Raw genomic sequence first — 20,079 nt, 5'->3', positions numbered from 1 at the left:
GTGTGTGCGTGGGTTTCCTCCGGGTGCTCCGGTTTCCTCCCACAGTCCAAAGATGTGCGGGTTAGGTGGATTGGCCATGCTAAATTGCCCGTAGTGTAAGGTTAATGGGGGGATTGTTGGGTTACGGGTATGTGGGTTTAAGTGGGTGATCATTGCTCGGCACAACATCGAGGGCCGAAGGGCCTGTTCTGTGCTGTACTGTTCTATCTATCTATCTATCTATTTGTCCGGATTAAACTCACATTTGTCCGGATTAGGGACAGCTCGGTAGCCCAAGTGGCTCGCACTGTGGCTTCACAGCGCCAGGGTCCCTGGTTTGATTCCCGGCTTGGGTCACTGTCTGTGCGGAGTCTGCACCTTCTCCCCGTGTCTGCGTGGGTTTCCTCCGGGTGCTCCGGTTTCCTCCCACGGTCCAAAAATGTGCAGGTTAGGTGGTTTGGCCATGATAAATTGCCCTTAGTGTCCAAAAAAGGTTAGGAGGGGTTATTGAGTTATGGGGATAGGGTGGAAGTGAGGGCTTAAGGGGTCAGTGCAGCATCGATGGGCCGAATGGCCTCCTTCTGCACTGTATGTTCTATCTATGGAGGCTGGAAACCTCACAAAAGCACTTGGGTGGGTAATGGAAACACCATCACATTGAAGGATATGGGACCAGTGTTGGTGAGCGGGGCTAACGCGAGATTATTGCAGTGTTAATGTGTGAGCCTACTTGTGATGGGAGTGAAGATTATTGTTCGATTGGGGGTATTGTTGGGGCAGACTCGATGGGCTGAATGGCCATTCAGTGGCCTGGGCCCCAAGTTGCAGCATTCAGGAGGTTGCTGAAAGAGAGAGTTTGCAGTGTCCTGGGGGGGGGGGGGGGGGAGAGGCAATGGCTGGATAGCTCCTTCACATGCACGAGCTCTGGGCTTTTCTGATACAGTGAGCGTGAGCGCGCACACCGACAATGCGGGGACGCGCAAGGTCAGTTCCTGCTCGGGGACGCGCAGTGTCAGACTGATCACTGAACAGCCAGTTTCATATCCATTGGATATTCTGCCGGACTGACAACGGCTCTCAAACCCTGAGCAAGGAGCAAAGCAGCCAACATCCCTCCCAGCCAGGTCACCTCTGCCTTAATCTCGCTTCCTGGGAAATTACATCAGGATGTCTTTTAAGGTAATGCTATTGTTTGATTCACAGCTTCCTGTACATTGTGGCAGACAAACAGGGAGCCTCTAATGAATGCATGATTTGAAATCTTGTGAAAAAAATAGGGATCGGATCCCGTGTAAATTGGGAGCAGAGTGAAATCGGACATATTGTGAAACCATCTGGTGATTTGCAACCTTTTGTTGTGCCATTTGCCCTTGTCAGCGAAAGGCAAATCCCCAAGCTCTGGCAAGAATTTGCCACTTGCCAAGTGTCAGTGGATGGAGAGAGGGCCTGTGCACCTCCTCTCACTGCAGATACAGGGGGATCCTGTATAGGGTCTTGGGAATTATTTGGTGAAAAGGTGGGAAGCAATGCAGATACGTTTTTCAGATTCCCCCATTTTTGCAGATCTGTGGGCAATCATGGATGATTCAAGGGTGAGCTCGATGGTGAATGAGGCAGAATATTAAGCTGATCTGAAATTAGGTGGGAGGAGGGGCTTCTGAAACATAGACACCAGGTCCAGTGCAGTTGGGCTGAAGGGCTGGTTTCTGTGCTGTAAATTCAGTGTCATTTTATGCGGTGCTCCTTGCCAATAGGGAGGAAGATGAGGGACTTTTGGTTGAGCTAACTCCAAAATGACACATTCAGCAAAACAGGTTCGGAATAATTCTAGCCTTTGTGACTTATTTTGGAGGGTAATTGTAGATTGACCCATAATAAAGTAATAATAATGATTGCTTATTGTCACAAGTAGGCTTCAATGAAGTTACTGTGAAAAGCCCCTAGTCGCCTCAATCCGGCACCTGTTCGGGGAGCCAGTCTCATTGTAGAGTGACTGGCCCATCATTGGGGATTGGGGTTCACCCCACTTGTATCCAGATAACTAGTGGATGTGGAAGCTGGTATGCAGCACTTCTGCCATCCAATTGTACACACATCTTTGAACTTTGACAAAGAGTCATCCAGACTCAAAATGTTTGCTCCCTTCTCTCTCCACAGACGCTGTCAGACCTGCTGAGATTGCCCAGTATTTTCTGTTTCCGTTTCAGATTCCAGCATCCACAGTAATTTGCTTTTATCTCCGTGTACAAAAACCTGCCCAGTTAGTTACCACTCACCCCCAGACACACACTTCCAGCTCCAGCTTTCCCCAGCTCTTCAACATTTTACTTTTCAAGTGTTTATCCAAATCCCTTTTCAAAGCTGGTGATAAAAGAAATAGAGTGACAGGATGTATGTGACAGGTGTCACTTTGAAAATAGCAAATAGAACCAGGCGAAATATCCCCAGGATCCACAGCTGATGCCTGAGATGACCTTGGTGGGTATCCCCTGGGGTTCCTAAACCTTGAGGGTTCCTGCTTTCTTTCAGGCAGCATGGGTGTTGCAATGCTGCCACCATCGGTGTGCGGAGCTGGAGGTGGTCACAGGGAAAGGCTATCAGATGGGCTTGACACAGCCACGGTCTCCAGCATGGATGTCCCTAAGATGCAATCCTGCTGATCCGCTTTGCTTTGTGGGCGGCATGGTAGCACAGTGGTTAGCACTGTTGCTTCACAGCGCCAGGGTCCCCAGGTACGATTCACAGCTTCTGTCACTGTCTGTATGGAGTCTCCACGTTCTCCCCGTGTCTGCGTGGGTTTCCTCCGGGTACTCCAGTTTCCTCCCACAAGTCCCGAAAGACGTGCTGTTAGGTAATTTGGACATTCTGAATTCTCCCTCTGTGTACCCGCACAGGCACCAGAGTGTGGCTTTTCACAGTAACTTCATTGAAGTGTTAATGTATGCCTACTTGTGACAATAAAGATTATTATTATTATTTAGGTGTCCGGGGGCCCTTGTGTTCCTCCATGGGATAGAGGGGCAGCTGGAGTGAGATCCAGAAGCCCCACCATCCTCTGGCGCTGACACTAATGGATTCCCACGAGTGTCTGTTCCGTGCAACTGAAGTTCTGCACCATGGAACTCATGCCCTCAGCCATGGAGGTCATGAGCTGAACCATGGAGCGGATATTCCCCGCCATGGAGTGGATGCCCCGCACCATGCTGTCCACTGCGGACACCACTCTCTCAGTGTTGGCCTCATTGTGTCGGAGTGACGGCACCATCTTCTCTAACACAAGGCAATGGGACTCCTCCAGTCGTCCTTGCAGTCCGAGGAGGGATGCTGTCATCACATCATGATGCCCGTGACTCTGCCTTTGCAACTCCAGCAGCTCAGAGACAACCGGTCCTCGGGGCACGTCATCAGCCAGGAGCTCAGCAGAGTCCTGGCCTCCGGCACCCGTCCGAGTACCAGATACCTGGGACATTCCTGCCTCTGTCTGTTGTGGATCATCAGCAGTTAGGTGCTCACTAGATGTAGAAAGCCGTCTACTGGTTATTCCCATCTAAGTGTGAGTATGTGCACCGATGGAGAGTGCAGGCGACAGGTGAGATGTCTCCTATGCTGGTCTCTGTGATGTCTCTCTCAAAGCTGCTCAGGTCTGTGATGTTCAGTGGGTGCGAGGCTGGTTCAGGCTGGTCGACTGATTGCCCTGCAAGGAAAGGGAAAGGGCATTGGATTGGATTGGATTGGATTTGTTTATTGTCATGTGTACCGAGGTACAGTGAAAAGTATTTTTCTGCGAGCAGCTCAACAGATCATGAAGTACATGAAAAGAACAGGAAATAATAGAAAATACAGGGGATAACTAAGTGATGGCCAACTGGAGGGCTCTTTCCTCAAAGGGGGATGAGGCACCTGAGCTTGTGCATTATTGTGGTTGGCTGTGCCTGGTCATGATGCTCATGCTCGAGCTTATCCTGTGGTATGGGTATAGTGTAGGCGGGGTTCCTGCCAGTTCAGATGGTGATGAAGATTGGCATGCAGTTAGTAATTCCTGTGATGTGGAACGATTGTGCATTTTTAACAACTCCGCATTTTTTAACCATTCCACATTTCTCCCAACTGATAACTGCATACTGTTTCTGGCATTGAATTCAGACGTGGTAAAGGTTCCGAAAGAGAATAATTTGGATTGAACCATTTGAGTGTGAGCATGTGCTATGGGCCAGGGTTTAGAGAACCCCAAAGTGTATCATGGAGTTCATCTGACCCACAACTTTTAATAGATTATGGTATGGGGAGCACACGGCCCACTCTACAGGTGTGGTACAGCAGAAATGGAAAAGTATTTTTTAAAGCAAAACAATGTTTATTCTATGAACTCAAATTAACCTTCTTAAAACATACAGTGAACATCTTAGCAACCATCAATTCAAATACAACCTCCAAAGAATACAACACTAAGTAATCCTTAATAGCTTCCCAAACAACATCCAGAAGACAGAAGAAACACCTTTTAACAGAAGCACTTTAAGTTTACATTCACTACTGAGAACATTTATAATTCTGAATTCACCAAATGATCAATAGATAGTCTTTTCATGGCAGAGATCAACAGTACACCTGCTTTGTCTGGCTTCAGCTCCAACACTGAAAACAAAACTAAATAAACACGGACACACCCAAGCTTTTCTCAAAGTGAAACTAAAAAGCAGATCCAGAGCTCAGCTCCACCCACACTCTGACATCACTGCAGCCAGATCTCGGATCCACCCACACTCTGACATCACTGCAGCCAGATCTCGGCTCCACCCACACTCTGACATCACTGCAGTAACATGAGCAGCCAAACATTTCTTAAAGTGACATTCTCATGACACAGGGATATGAGGAGCAGATTAGCTACTGGGGAGAGAATGGGGAGTGGAGGGGGCGGGGGGCGGGGATGAGAGCTGCACGGTATGTGTTGGGAACCTGTGAGGTGGCTGGGTGAGAGATCATTGAAGAGGTGTGAAGGGGTGTAGTAGGAGACACGAGGAGGCAAACCTATTCTGGCTGCATGAAGGTCATTCATCTTCTTGCTGCACGGCTGTCCCATCCTCTTCCGCTGCGAGCTGGCACCCACTGAGGCTGCCACAGCCTCCCAGGCTAGGATGGTGACCTTAGTGGAAGGATGTCGATGGGAATGTGGTTATAGGTGGTCCCACCTCTGCTGCAGGCCATCTCTCTCCACCCCCCCCCCTTCCCCCTCACCCCTAGACTGGATCTGGAACAAATGCTGGGGAAGCGTGATGGAGCTCCTCACTGATTGCAAAGATGTCCTGGGGTGAGCGAATTAGCGGCTGGCCGCCATGAGCGAGGCATGATGCACATGGTTAAAACAAATTTTGTTTAAGAGGCTGAATATTCTGTATGATTTCCGGCCACTGGCACCAGTGGGATTCGCACCGATTTTCTCACTGGAACCGACACTTTGCCTAAAGGTGGTAATATTCCGATCTAGGATACCCAGATGCTTCTACAATCTCTCACCATTTAGATAATAAGCTTTTTTATTCTGCCCATCAAAATTGACAGTTTCCCGCTTTCCCACATTATGCTCTATTTGCCAGGTTTTTGTTCACTCTCTGAACTGATCCACATCTCTTTGTAGCCTCCTTGTGTCCTCTTCATATCTTATTCTGCTACCTATCCTGTCTCATCAGCAAATTTAGTAACCATGTGGCTCCTTATTAAATGTATATGGAAATCGGGCAGCATGGTGGCACAGTGGTTAGCCCGGCTGCCTCACGGCGCCGAGGTCCCAGGTTCGATCCTGGCTCTGGGTCACTGTCCGTGTGGAGTTTGCACATTCTCCCCGTGTTTGCGTGGGCTTTGCCCCCACAACCTAAAGATGTGCAGAGTAGGTGGATTGGCCATGCTAAATTGCCCCTTCATTGGAAAAAATGAATTGGGTACACTAGATTTATTTTTTTTTTTAATTTTTTAATAAACGTATATGGAAATCTTTTTTTTTTTAAAATAATTTTTATTGAAATTTTTCGATACAAACATTTACCCCTACTACATTTTAAATTATAACACAACAAATCCCCCCTGGAAAATCCTCCCCACGCCCTCCCCCGCGCGCACCCCCCCACCCTCCCCCCCCCCCCCCCCCCCCCCCGCGCTACCAGTCTAGCACCCAAACCGTTTTTTCCCTTTCTGCCGATGGCCTCGGGCAGTCATTGCCCGCGACCCCCCGCTGACGTGCTCCCTTCGTTGCTATCCCCCCCCCCCTCCCTTTCCCCCCCCCCCCCTTTCTTCCCGGGTTGCTGCTGTTTCGGCCTCCAGTTCCTATCTCTGATCCAGAAAGTCAAGGAAGGGCTGCCACCGCCGGAAGAACCCCTTTACCGACCCTCTCAGGGCGAATTTGATTCTTTCCAATTGGATGAAGCTTGCCATATCGTTTAACCAGGTGTTAACACTTGGTGGCCTTGTGTCCCTCCACTGAATCAAGATCCTTCTCCGAGCTACCAAGGACGCAAAGGCCAATATTCCGGCCTCCCCTGCCTCCTGTACTCCTGGCTCCACCCCAACCCCAAAAATCGCTAGCCCCCACCCTGGTTTGACCCTGGTTCCCACCACTCTCGATACCGTCCCCGCCACCCCCTCCCAGAACTCTTCCAGTGCCGGGCACATCCAGAACATATGTACATGGTTCGCAGGGCTTCCCGAACACCTAACACACCTGTCCTCACCCCCGAAGAACCGACTCATCCTAGTCCCCGTCATATGGGCTCTGTGCAGCACCTTAAATTGGATGAGACCCAACCTTGCGCACGACGACGACGAATTGACCCTCTCTAAGGCATCCGCCCATGTCCCATCTTCTATCTGCTCTCCCAGCTCCGCTTCCCACTTGTCTTTCAGCTCCTCTATCGATACCTCCTCCACCTCCTGCATTATTTTGTAGATGTCCGAGACCTTCCCTTCTCCGACCCAGACCCCTGACAGCACCCTATCACTCACCCCTCTATCGGGAAGCAAGGGAAATCCTTCCACCTGTCGTCTGGCAAATGCCTTCACCTGCAGGTATCTAAACGTGTTCCCCGGGGGGAGCTCAAATTTCTCCTCCAGCTCTCCCAGGCTCGCAAACCTCCCCTCTATGAACATGTCCCTCAGTTGCCTGATGCCCGCCCTGTGCCAGCTCTGGAATCCCCCACCAGTGTTCCCCGGGACAAATCTGTGGTTCCCTCTCAGTGGCGCCGCCATCAGACCCCCCACTTCCCCCCTGTGTCGCCTCCACTGCCCCCAGATTTTCAGGGTGGCCGCCACTACCGGACTCGTGGTATACCTTGTGGGGGGGAGCGGCCATGGTGCCGTTACTAGCGCCCCCAGGCTTGTATTGCCGCAGGACGCCCTCTCCATACGTTTCCAAGCTGCCCCCTCCCCCTCCATCACCCACTTGCGCACCATCGATGCGTTCGCCGCCCAGTAGTATCCGGAAAGATTGGGTAGCGTTAATCCTCCCCTGTCCCTACTCCGTTCCAAGAAAATCCTTCTCACTCTAGGGGTGCCATGTGCCCACACATAGCCCATAATGCTGCTAGTTACCTTCTTGAAGAAGGCCCTGGGGAGAAAGATGGGCAAGCACTGAAACAGAAACAAGAACCTCGGGAGGACCGTCATTTTGACTGACTGCACCCTCCCTGCTAGCGACAGCGGTACCATGTCCCACCTCTTGAACTCCTCCTCCATCTGCTCCACCAGCCTTGAAAAGTTCAGCTTGTGGAGGGTCCCCCAGTTCCTTGCCACCTGCACCCCCAAGTACCTGAAGCTCTTTACTGCTCTCTTAAAGGGGAGCCGCCCAATTCCCTCCCCCTGATCTCCCAGGTGTATCACAAAGACCTCACTTTTACCCACATTTAATTTATATCCCGAGAAGTCCCCAAACTCCGCTAGTATTTCCATTACCTCCGGCATTCCCCCTTCCGGGTCCGCCACATATAACAACAAATCATCCGCATAGAGTGATACCCGATGTTCCTCCCCTCCCCTTGTCAGTCCTCTCCACCCCCCTGAACCCCTCAGTGCCATCGCCAACGGTTCGATCGCTAATGCAAATAGTAAGGGGGATAGGGGGCATCCCTGCCTGGTACCTCGATGGAGCCCAAAATACTCTGACCTCCTCCCGTTTGTAACCACACTCGCCATCGGGGCCGAATACAGCAGCTTCACCCACTTGATAAATCCCTCCCCAAACCCAAACCGTTCCAGCGTCTCCCACAGGTATTCCCACTCCACCCTATCGAATGCCTTCTCCGCATCCAGTGCTACCACTATCTCAGCCTCCCCCTCCACTGCTGGCATCATAATCACATTCAACAGTCTCCGGACATTTGTGTTAAGTTGTCGTCCCTTTACGAACCCCGTCTGGTCCTCATGGATTACCCCTGGCACACAATCCTCTATTCTGGTTGCCAGGACCTTTGCCAACAGTTTGGCATCTACATTCAAGAGGGAGATAGGCCTGTAGGACCCGCACTGTACAGGGTCTTTGTCCCGCTTCAGGATCAAGGAGATCAGGGCCTGTGACATTGTCGGGGGCAGAACCCCCCCCTCTCGCGCCTCATTGAAGGCTCGCACCAGCACTGGACCCACCAAGTCCACATACTTCTTATAAAATTCCACCGGGAACCCATCCGGCCCCGGCGCCTTCCCCGCCTGCATCTGGCCTATCCCTTTAACTAGCTCCTGCAGCTCTATCGGCGCCCCCAGCCCCTCCACCCGTTCCTCCTGGACCTTTGGGAACCTCAATCTATCGAGGAAGTTCTCCATTCCCCCCCTCCTCCTGGGCGGCTCAGACCGGTACAATTCCCTGTAGAAATCCCTGAAGACCCCGTTCACCTCTTGCCCCTTCTGCACTACGTTCCCTCCCTTCTCTCTCACTCCCCCAATCTCTCTGGCTGCATCTCTCTTGCGCAGCTGATGTGCTAGCATCCTGCTCGCCTTTTCCCCGTACTCATAGACCGCGCCCTGTGCCCTTCTCCATTGCGTCTCCGCCTTCCTAGTGGTCAGTAGGTCAAACTGGGCCTGTAAACTGCGCCGCTCCCTCAACAGCCCCTCCTCTGGTGTCTCCGCATATCTCCTGTCCACTTCTATAAGTTCCCCCACCAGTCTCTCCCTCTCCTGCCTCTCCTTCCTTTCTCTGTGTGCCCTTATGGAGATCAGCTCTCCTCTGATCACTGCTTTCAGGGCCTCCCAGACTACCCCCACCTTCACCTCGCCCGTGTCGTTCGTGCCCAGATATCTCTCAATGCCCTTCCGGACCCTTCCGCACACCTCATCGTCCGCCAGCAGCCCCACATCCAGGCGCCACAACGGGCGCTGGTCCCGTGCTTCCCCCAGTTCTACCTCTACCCAGTGTGGTGCATGGTCCGAAATCGCAATGGCCGAGTACTCCGTGTCCTGCACTCTCGAAATCAGCCCCCTGCTCAGTACAAAAAAGTCTATTCTGGAGTACACCCTGTGGACGTGGGAGAAAAAAGAATACTCCCTCGCCCTTCGCCTGCCAAATCTCCAAGGGTCTACCCCCCCCATCTGCTCCATGAACCCCCTTAGCACCTCTGCCGCTGCCGGCCTCCTATTCGTCCTGGAACTCGATCTGTCCAGCCCAGGGTCGAGCACTGTATTGAAGTCCCCCCCCATGATCAGGCCCCCTGCCTCCAGACCCGGAATGAGGCCCAACAGGCGCCTCATAAAACCCGCGTCATCCCAATTCGGGGCATACACATTCACCAGCACCACATTCTCTCCCTGCAGCCTACCCTTCACCATCACGTACCTACCCTCCTTATCTGCTACCACCTGCGCCGCCACGAACGACACCCTCTTTCCCACCAAAATCGCCACCCCCCGGTTCTTTGCGTCCAAGCCTGAGTGGAACACCTGTCCCACCCACCCCCTTCTCAGGCGTACCTGGTCTACTACTCTCAAGTGAGTCTCCTGCAACATTGCCACATCCGCCTGCAGTCCCTTTAGGTGTGAAAAAACCCTTGCTCTCTTGACCGGCCCATTCAGCCCCCTCACGTTCCAAGTAACCAACCGGGTCGCGGAGCGACCTGTCCCTTTCCCCTGTCTATTAGCCATGTCCTGTCCCCTGTTCGCCCCGGGTCGACCCTCCCCTTCTGACCCGTTCCCCATGGCGATGGCCCCCCCCCTCTCTCCTCCCGTTCTTCCCTTCCCGTCCTCGGCCTTTCCCGCAGCAACCCGGTATCCCCCCCTAACCCCCCCCCCCCCCCCCCCCCCCCCCCCTGGCTAGGACCCCTCCTAGCCGCGGTGTATCCACCATCGTACTCCCGAGAGTCAGCTGATTTTCGCTGACCCGGCTGCCCCTGCCACACTCCGACTCCTCCCGATGTGGGGGGGGGAGGGGCCTCCCCCCCCCCTTGCCATCCCTCTCTGACCCCGCTTCAGCGCGGGAAAAGCCGCCATTGCTGGCCACACCCCACTCTTCTCTCCTCCCCCTTCCTCCGTCCCGCGCGCGGGAAACAGGGGAAAGCCCGCGCTTTCGCCCGGCCACACCCTACCCCGCCATCTTCAATTCCACCCCCGTCCCCATCCAAGCCCATAAAAAAGCCCCCTTAAAACGAGAGGAAGAAAAAAGAGAAAAAGAAAACCCGCATAACCAACTTGCACCCCCCCCGTCCCGCCTCCCCAACTTAACAATATAACAATATAAATAAAAAATCTCAAATAAATACATAAATACATAACTATGCCTGCATAACTAAATAACTACCCAATAATAACGTATTTAACCATCACCCTCCATCGAACAGAACAGTAACCATAACCCTTAAAGAACAGATCAAAAAACAGTAAAAAAAGCCCCCCCTACAACAACAATAATTAAGGGAAGTTGGCAACGGGAAGAGACACACAAAAAGGAACAAAGAAACCAAACGATCCATCAACTTTAACCAAGTTCCGACCTGGCCTAAGAAAGACATGGGCCACTTGATCAGTCAAGGGTACTCGGGCGGCCTCGACCGCCGGCGTTCCCAAGTTCTAGTTCAGGTCCAGCTTTTCCTCCCGAACAAAAGTCCATGCCTCCTCTGGGGTCTCAAAGTAATGGTGCTGGTCCTTGTAGGTGACCCACAAGCGCGCTGGCTGCAGCATTCCGAACTTGATCCTCTTTGCGTGCAGCACCGCCTTCGTCCGGTTAAACCGGGCCCGCCGCTTTGCCACCTCCGCACTCCAGTCCTGATATATCCGCACCGTCGAATTCTCCCATTTGCTGCTTTTCTCCCTCTTGGCCCACCTCAGCACTTTCTCCCGATCACAGAAACGCTGGAATCGCACCAGCACCGCCCTCGGGGCTCGTTCGCCCTAGGCCGCCTAGCCATGACCCGATATGCTTCTTCCAGCTCCAGAGGCGATGGACCGGCCCCCTCTCCCATCAGGGAGCTCAGCATCTCCGCTACATATTTCGGGAGATCAGGCCCCTCCAGGCCTTCTGCTAGGCCCAGGATCCTCAAGTTCTTCCGCCTCATTCGAGTGTCCAGCTCCTCAAAGCGGCTCTGCCATTTCAGGTGGAGTGCCTCGTGCACCTCCACCTTTCCCACGAGGACCGTGGCCTCCTCCTCCCTTGCAGTCATCTCCTGCTGCAGCTCTCTTATCGACGCCTCTTGGGTCGCCTGGGCCCCCATCAGCCTTGTGGTCGTCGCGTTCATGGACTCTAAGAGTTCCACTTTCAGCTCCGTAAAACACCGGAGGAGAGCAGCCTGCTGCTCCTCCGCCCATTTTCTCCAATCTTCTAGTGCGCCACCGGCCGCCATTTTGGTCCTCTTCCCCCGCTTTTTTCGGGGAGCTGCTGCCGCTTTTTTTGTCGCCCCACTCCGAGTACCGACCATAAAGTTGGTCTCACTCTCCTCAGGGAGCCTTCCCCCACCGGGATTCGTCTTTACAGTACCGTCGGGGGCCCTCCAATCGGCCCTTAAACACCTTTGTCGCAGGAGCTGCCAAATGTGCGACTTAGCTGGTCATAGCCGCAACCGGAAGTCCGTATATGGAAATCTAAACAGAGCATATACACTGGCATTTATTTATCCACAACATGTGTTACTTCTTCAAAGAACCCCAATAAATTGGTTAAACATGATTTTTTTTTCACAAAACCATGTTGACTCTGCCTGATTAACCTGACTATTTCCAAATGCCCTACTATACTATCTGTAATAGTAGTTAGATATAGTACTTGGGGCGAAGGGGATCAAAGAATATGGGGAAGAGGGATTAGGGCTATTGAGTTGGATGATCAGCCATGATCATAATGAACAATGGAGCAGCCTCTAAGGATCTCCTGCTCCTATTTTCTAATAATAGCTTTGAACATTTTCCCTGTGACAGACGTTAAGCTAACTGGCATGTAGTTACCTGCTTCCTGTCTCTATGCATTTTTAAATGAATGGATGAATAAATTTGAATACATCTTGAATAATTGACAGCTCCAAGCATTTATCTAGGGATTTATTATATCTAAAGGAGCACTTAAAATAAATAAAGAAAAGAGAGATAGATAGTGGCTCAGGGGTTGAGTTTAATTCCCCAAGAAATTTGATTTAACTAAAAATCTTTGTGTAGTGCCTAAATTTACAGAGGATAGAGTTGAAAGATATTACACCTAATTTGAAAATATAGCTGTGAAGTTGAATCAGCAAAAAGATGCTTGGACTGTAATGCTACAAAGTATTCTGTCAGGTACAGATATGAGTTTTTTTATTTGTTCATGGGCCGTGGGTGTCGCTGGCTGTGCCAGCATTTATTGCCCATCCCTAATTGCCCTTGAGGGGGCAGTTAAGAGTCAACCACATTGCTGTGGGTCTGGAGTCACATGTAGGCCAGACTGGGTACGAATGGCAGATTTCCTTCCTTAAAGGACGTTAGTCAACCAGATGCGTAAATGAATAAAAATACTGTGGATGCTGAAAATCTGAAATAAAACAGTAAATGTTGGAAAACCTCAGCAGGCCTTGCAGTGGAGAGAGAAGCAGAGATAATGTTTCAAGCCAATTTGACTCTTCTTCAGAGCTAAAGAGAGGATGAAAAGTTCTGGGTTTTATACTGTTTAAGAGGGGCTTGGGCAGGTGGAGCAGAGTAGAAGGTCAGAGATGGATGAGAACGAGGAGAGATTTGACACATGCGTTATGGATAATGATATGAAAGTAAAATGGCAGAATGTGTTAATAGCAGAAAAACATTCAGCAGTCGGTAAAAACAAAACTTAAGAACATGTGGCGGTTGGCCTTTGGGGTGTGTTAGAGGAAAATGGGTCAAAAAATTGGGATCACAAAAGGGGGTCAAGGAGGACGGGGTTCATAGTCATCATAAATTAGAATTTCCAGTTAGTAACTGAAAGGATGATTCAACAACATTTTAAAGATGTTACTGTAACAAAAGATTACATAGATTTTTACATAGAATTTACAGTGCAGAAGGAGGCCATTTGACCCATCAAGTCTGCACCGGCTCTTGGAAAGAGTACCCTACCCCCTACCCAAGGTCAACACCTCCACCCTATCCCCATAACCCAGTAACCCCACCCAACACTAAGGGCAATTTTGGACACTAAGGGCAATTTATCATGGCCAATCCACCTAACCTGCACATCTTTGGACTGTGGGAGGAAACCGGAGCACCCGGAGGAAACCCACGCACACACGGGGAGGATGTGCAGACTCCACACAGACAGTGACCCAAGCCGGGAATCGAACCTGGGACCCTGGAGCTGTGAAGCGATTGTGCTATCCACAATGCTACCGTGCTGCCCTCAAAAGCACCATTGAATAAACATTCGGGACTTTAGGCTTTAAACCACAGAATAGAATACTCCCATTCTTAGTTTTAACACAAGTGAAAAACCATTTCATGGGGATATGTTACACTGTCCTTTATGTGAACATTCAGTTTTGCCAGAATCAGCCCAAAATAATCCTTTTGGATTAATCTCGTGGATTTATTGCCCTTCTTTTCTCAGCCTGGTAACTTCTAACTCCAGAACTGTTTTTCATATATTGTATTCGAGTATTACTGAAGGTTCTTTCTCGAGCACAAACTAGGGAAATCTTATGACTTCATTTAAACTCCTCATGAATTTGATTTTTTCAGTCTGAGCTTCCACCTGCATTCCAGTGTTGTGAACCATAGAGATTTTTTATCTCCAGCTGCTCTCCTTCTTCCATACCCTGGCAGACTAATGCACCTGTCTGGGATATTCAGTGACAGTTTAGCAAAACCTGTAACCTAATTTCACAATAGATTCCTCTGTACCCTTCCCATCTCGAAGCCCATCACCATGGTAATGTGAATTACACAACAGCGGCGAGAGAGAGTGGGTCTTCCCAGAGTCAGTGAGACAGAGCGGGGAAATAAACAGCGCTAAGAAAGAGTGAGACCTTCCCAAGTCAGAGAGCAATGGGAACACACACGGCAGCAAGAGAGAATAGGTCTTCCCAGAGTCTCCGAGATCAGTGCGGATGTATATGGCAAGAGAGAGAGAACAGTATTTCCTATAGTCAGCGAGACAGACTGGGGACATAATAATAATAATCTTTATTAGTGTCACAAGTAGGCTTACATCACGGCAATGAAGTTACTGTGAAAAGCCCCTAGTCACCACATTCCGGCGCCTGTTTGAGTACACAGGGAGAATTCAGAATGTCCAATTCACCTAACAGCACGTCTTTCAGGAATTGTGGGAGGAAACCGGAGCACCCGGAGGAAACCTACGCAGACACAGGGAGAACGTGCAGACTCCGCACAGACAGTGACTCAAGCCGAGAATCGAACCTGGGACCCTGGAGCTGTGAAGCAACAGTGCTAACCACTGTGCTACCATGTCACCCAAACAGCAAAGAGAGGGGGAGCTTCCCAGTGTCAATGAGACAGAGTAGGGATATAAATTTTTTTTTAAAATTCCAATTTAGGGACAATTTTGCATGGCCAATCCACCTACCCTGCACATCTTTGGGTTGTGGGGGTGAGACCCACACAAGCATGGGGAGAATGTGCAAACTCCACACGGACATTGAACCTAGGTGCTCGGCGCCGTGAGGCAGCAGTGCTAACCACTGCGCCACCGTGCCGCCCTGGAGTGGGGATATAATTAACAGTGAGAGAGAACAGGACTTCCTAGAGTAAGCGAGAGCAGAGCCAGTGAGGCCGGATATACACAGTGCTGAGATAAAACAGAACTTCCTAGAGTAAGCGAGAGCAGAGCATGGATAGGAACAGTGGTGAGGGAACGGGATTTTCCAGTGTCAGTGAAATCAGTGGGGATATAAACAATGGTGAGAGAGAGCAGGATCTCCCAGTATCAGTGATAGTGTGTATACTTAAAGTGCACGGGCTAGGGGCAGTGTATTGAGATGAATAGGAAACTGGTTGACAGGCAAAAAACAAAGAGTAGGAATAAACATGTCTTTTTCCAAATGGCACCCAGAGACTAGTGGTTTTGGATTAAAATGTTCGTCCACCAATATGACCAGCTGTGCGAACGACCGTGTATCAGGTGCGTCTGGGTAGCTTAAGCTCTTTATGATGTTATATGTGATGTCCCCGCAACTGTGAGGAGGGTAACCATTTATCTTTGGTTTCGAACGATTGTATTCAAATGGAAAAAATACTGCTCGATTACGGGTTCCAATCACCTGTGTTGGCACCAAATGCCTCTAACTTCCCTACATGTGTCATACCTGTTGCCTGGCCTGAGGTCTCCGGGAAGGGGCTGAGTTCAGAGGAAATGGCATTGACTGCAACTCCACTTAATCCTCATCGCCAGTGTAGGATTCAGGCAAGCGCTATCACGAGGAAGCGATGTTGGGTAAGGAACAAAAAGGTTTAATACACAATAACAAGTTACACTCACCGCTCCCCGAAGGGTGTCCTGTGCGTGGGTCGGGGTTTTTATCCCCATAGGGATTCCTGGTTAAGGGTTTGGCCCCGCTCCCTCTTTTGGGAAGATCGTATTCAGATGAGGCCACGGGAAACCTAATGGTCCAGACCCCCGTGACAGCCATTCAGGTTATAACATCACCCAAACAGGGGGCCTCTTACCCCCTCTGCCCCCCAATCCAGGGTCAGCCATATCCACCATGTCAGACAATCCAGCAGTGCCTCAGCCTGCGCTACCCTAGGTCCACCCAATATGGCCATCATACCCGTCATAAAACCAGCACAAAGACAAAGAAACCATCAGCAGTCTATCCCTCCCCGCTTCTCCCCCTCTCCATTCCCAGCCCAACCCCACCCCGGTTACCAAACAACCCACAGAGGAACAATAGACCCCTTCCACCTCCTTCGTATCCCCAATCATTTAACAAAACAGAAACAAAAAACCTCAGCTCATTACCTTTAAAAAAAAATCACCTCAACAGTAACAAGCTGGAGATATCTTCCCTTCTCTGCTTCCGTTAACTAGCTTCACAGCTAGCAGGGTGCCCCCACACAGGGTAAACTCAAAGAAAAATAAACAGTATATCGGCAATCAGATTCCCACCCATACCAAATTTTAACACAGAAAAATAGAGGAAAATGAACAACCATCCTCCATACCACAAATGAAACCAACAGTACAATACATAAACCCTAACCCAGTAAAAACACCCAACAACAAAGCACCATAACAACTCCATACCCTCCCCAAGTCTACAAAAATCCCCCAGTAAATACAGATATAGATGAACTGAACAGTGGACAGATATCAAACTTCTTAGTCTGTTAGCACTTTAGTTCACCCTAGTCCATGTTTCTTCATGAATTAATTTGCATCCTCTAGCACATCAAAGGTCCTTTAAAGGTCACCCAATGTTGAGCTTGGTATGCCACACCAAATCGCTCATTACTCTTCTACAGTATGGCTATGGTCTCATTGAATGCCTCACGCCTCCTCGCCAGCTCTGCTCCCATGTTCTGATATCCTGATATATGTTGATGGTGTAGCTCTCCCATCTCGAGTCTCAATTGTCTCTTGTCCATCTTGGGACCCGTTCTTTATCTTCCCACCTGTGAAACCTGACAATGTTTGTCCATGTTGACTCCCCAGACCTGGGATTCTTCCTCAGTGACCAATGGGTCCAGTCCAATTTGGGAGGGAACAGCAAGCCCTCCCTCCCCCACCAACTTTCCAAACATCTTGGACACATAGACCGTAGGATTTGGGCCCTGCAGACCCTCCGGCAACACCCCCCTCCCCCCTCCCCCCCCAAGGCTTGAGAACTTCTGAGTCTGACGATGATCCCCTGCCTGACTTCTGCCTTGTATTATATTTGCTGGGTATTACCTTTATGTGGGGCCCCTATTCCATCACATTAAGCAAATGTCCCCCCCAAGCATCGCCCACTAACTGGGCAAACATGGCCAAAAATCAAAGTACCTTGGTGGGAGCCACTGCGTGTGCGACTGTTGACCACAGAGCTGCCACCAGAAGTCCCAGATTTGATCTCCTTTTCTGAGGAAAGATGTTCTTGCTATAGAGGGAGTGCAGTGAAGGTTAAACAGTCTGATTCCTAGGACGCAGGATCATGTATGAGGACAGATTGAGTCGGGTAGGATTGTATTTGTTGGAGTTCAGAAGAAATTCTACCAGGGCGAGACAGGATAGATGCAAGAAGGATGCTCCTGATGGTATGGGTGTCCAGAACCAGAGGTCACAGTCTGAGGATATAGGGGAAACCATTGAGGACAGAGATGAGGAAAAACCTCTTCACCCAGGGGGTGGTCGGCCTGTGGAATTCGCTACCACAGAAAGCAGTTGAGGACAAAACACAAAGGGCGGGATTTACCACTCCGCCAGCCAGGTTTTCCTGCGTGGCGTGCCCCCACCGGCAGCGGGATTCCCCACTCCGCCAGCCACGGTTTCCTGCGTGGCGTGCCCCCACCGGCAGCGGCATTCCCCACTCCGCCAGCCACGGTTTCCTGCCTGCCATTCTCCCACCGGCAGCGGGATTCCCCACTCCGCCAGCCAGGTTTCCCTGCGTGGCGTGCCCCCACCGGCAGCGGGAATCTCCACTCCGCCAGCCAGGTTTCCCTGCGTGGCGTGCCCCCACCGGCAGCGGGAATCTCCACTCCGCCAGCCAGGTTTCCCTGCGTGGCCTACTCCCACCGGCAGCGGCATTCCCCACTCCGCCAGCCACCGTTTCCTCCATGGCATTCTCCCACCGGCAGCGGGATTCCCCACTCCGCCAGCCAGGTTTCCCTGCGTGGCCTACTCCCACCGGCAGCGGGATTCCCCACTCCGCCAGCCAGGTTTCCCTGCGTGGCGTGCCCCCACCGGCAGCGGGATTCCCCACTCCGCCAGCCAGGTTTCCCTGCGTGGCCTACTCCCACCGGCAGCGGCATTCCCCACTCCGCCAGCCACCGTTTCCTCCATGGCATTCTCCCACCGGCAGCGGGATTCCCCACTCCGCCAGCCAGGTTTCCCTGCGTGGCGTGCCCCCACCGGCAGCGGGATTCCCCACTCCGCCAGCCAGGTTTCCCTGCGTGGCCTACTCCCACCGGCAGCGGGATTCCCCACTCCGCCAGCCAGGTTTCCCTGCGTGGCGTGCCCCCACCGGCAGCGGGATTCCCCACTCCGCCAGCCAGGTTTCCCTGCGTGGCCTACTCCCACCGGCAGCGGCATTCCCCACTCCGCCAGCCAGGTTTCCCTGCGTGGCCTACTCCCACCGGCAGCGGCATTCCCCACTCCGCCAGCCAGGTTTCCCTGCGTGGCCTACTCCCACCGGCAACGGGATTCCCCACTCCGCCAGCCAGGTTTCCCTGCGTGGCCTACTCCCACCGGCAACGGGATTCCCCACTCCGCCAGCCAGGTTTCCCTGCGTGGCCTACTCCCACCGGCAACGGCATTCCCCACTCCGCCAGCCAGGTTTCCCTGCGTGGCGTGCCCCCACCGGCAACGGGATTCCCCACTCCGCCAGCCAGGTTTCCCTGCGTGGCGTGCCCCCACCGGCAACGGGATTCCCCACTCCGCCAGCCACCGTTTCCTCCATGGCATTCTCCCACCGCCAGCGGGATTCCCCACTCCGCCAACCAGGTTTCCCTGCATGGTGTGCCCCCACCGGCAGCGGGATTCCCCACTCCGCCAGCCACGGTTTCCTGCGTGGCGTGCCCCCACCGGCAGCGGGATTCCCCACTCCGCCAGCCACGGTTTCCTGCGTGGCGTGCCCCCACCGGCAGCGGGATTCCCCACTCCGCCAGCCAGGTTTCCCTGCATGGCGTGCCCCCACCGGCAGCGGGATTCCCCACTCCGCCAGCCAGGTTTCCCTGCATGGCGTGCCCCCACCGGCAGCGGCATTCCCCACTCCGCCAGCCACGGTTTCCTGCCTGCCATTCTCCCACCGGCAGCGGGAATCTCCACTCCGCCAGCCAGGTTTCCCTGCGTGGCCTACTCCCACCGGCAGCGGCATTCCCCACTCCGCCAGCCACCGTTTCCTCCATGGCATTCTCCCACCGGCAGCGGCATTCCCCACTCCGCCAGCCACGGTTTCCTGCCTGCCATTCTCCCACCGGCAGCGGGAATCTCCACTCCGCCAGCCAGGTTTCCCTGCGTGGCCTACTCCCACCGGCAGCGGCATTCCCCACTCCGCCAGCCACCGTTTCCTCCATGGCATTCTCCCACCGGCAGCGGGATTCCCCACTCCGCCAGCCAGGTTTCCCTGCGTGGCGTGCCCCCACCGGCAGCGGGATTCCCCACTCCGCCAGCCAGGTTTCCCTGCGTGGCCTACTCCCACCGGCAGCGGGATTCCCCACTCCGCCAGCCAGGTTTCCCTGCGTGGCGTGCCCCCACCGGCAGCGGGATTCCCCACTCCGCCAGCCAGGTTTCCCTGCGTGGCCTACTCCCACCGGCAGCGGCATTCCCCACTCCGCCCGCCAGGTTTCCCTGCGTGGCCTACTCCCACCGGCAGCGGCATTCCCCACTCCGCCAGCCAGGTTTCCCTGCGTGGCCTACTCCCACCGGCAACGGGATTCCCCACTCCGCCAGCCAGGTTTCCCTGCGTGGCTTACTCCCACCGGCAACGGGATTCCCCACTCCGCCAGCCAGGTTTCCCTGCGTGGCGTGCCCCCACCGGCAACGGG

At 52.6% G+C, this 20,079-nt stretch overlaps 1 protein-coding gene across 3 annotated transcripts in view; it reads left to right on the top strand.

The window, feature by feature from the left end:
• Positions 1–980: 980 nt before the first annotated feature.
• ankrd29 (ankyrin repeat domain 29) overlaps positions 981–20,079 on the top strand; it is a 132,354-nt gene continuing 113,255 nt past the window's right edge. For all 3 annotated transcript variants that reach the window (XM_038808548.1, XM_038808549.1, XM_038808547.1), the window contains exon 1: positions 981–1,158. In XM_038808548.1, coding sequence (XP_038664476.1) covers positions 1,147–1,158 — 12 coding nt within the window. In that variant the 5' untranslated portion in view covers positions 981–1,146. The remainder of the gene's footprint in view (positions 1,159–20,079) is intronic.

Source organism: Scyliorhinus canicula, chromosome 10, assembly GCF_902713615.1.
Source record: "Scyliorhinus canicula chromosome 10, sScyCan1.1, whole genome shotgun sequence".
Taxonomy (NCBI): domain Eukaryota; kingdom Metazoa; phylum Chordata; class Chondrichthyes; order Carcharhiniformes; family Scyliorhinidae; genus Scyliorhinus; species Scyliorhinus canicula.
The sequence above is the reverse complement of the archived record's forward strand: the minus strand, read 5'-3'. Positions and strand labels throughout refer to the sequence as shown.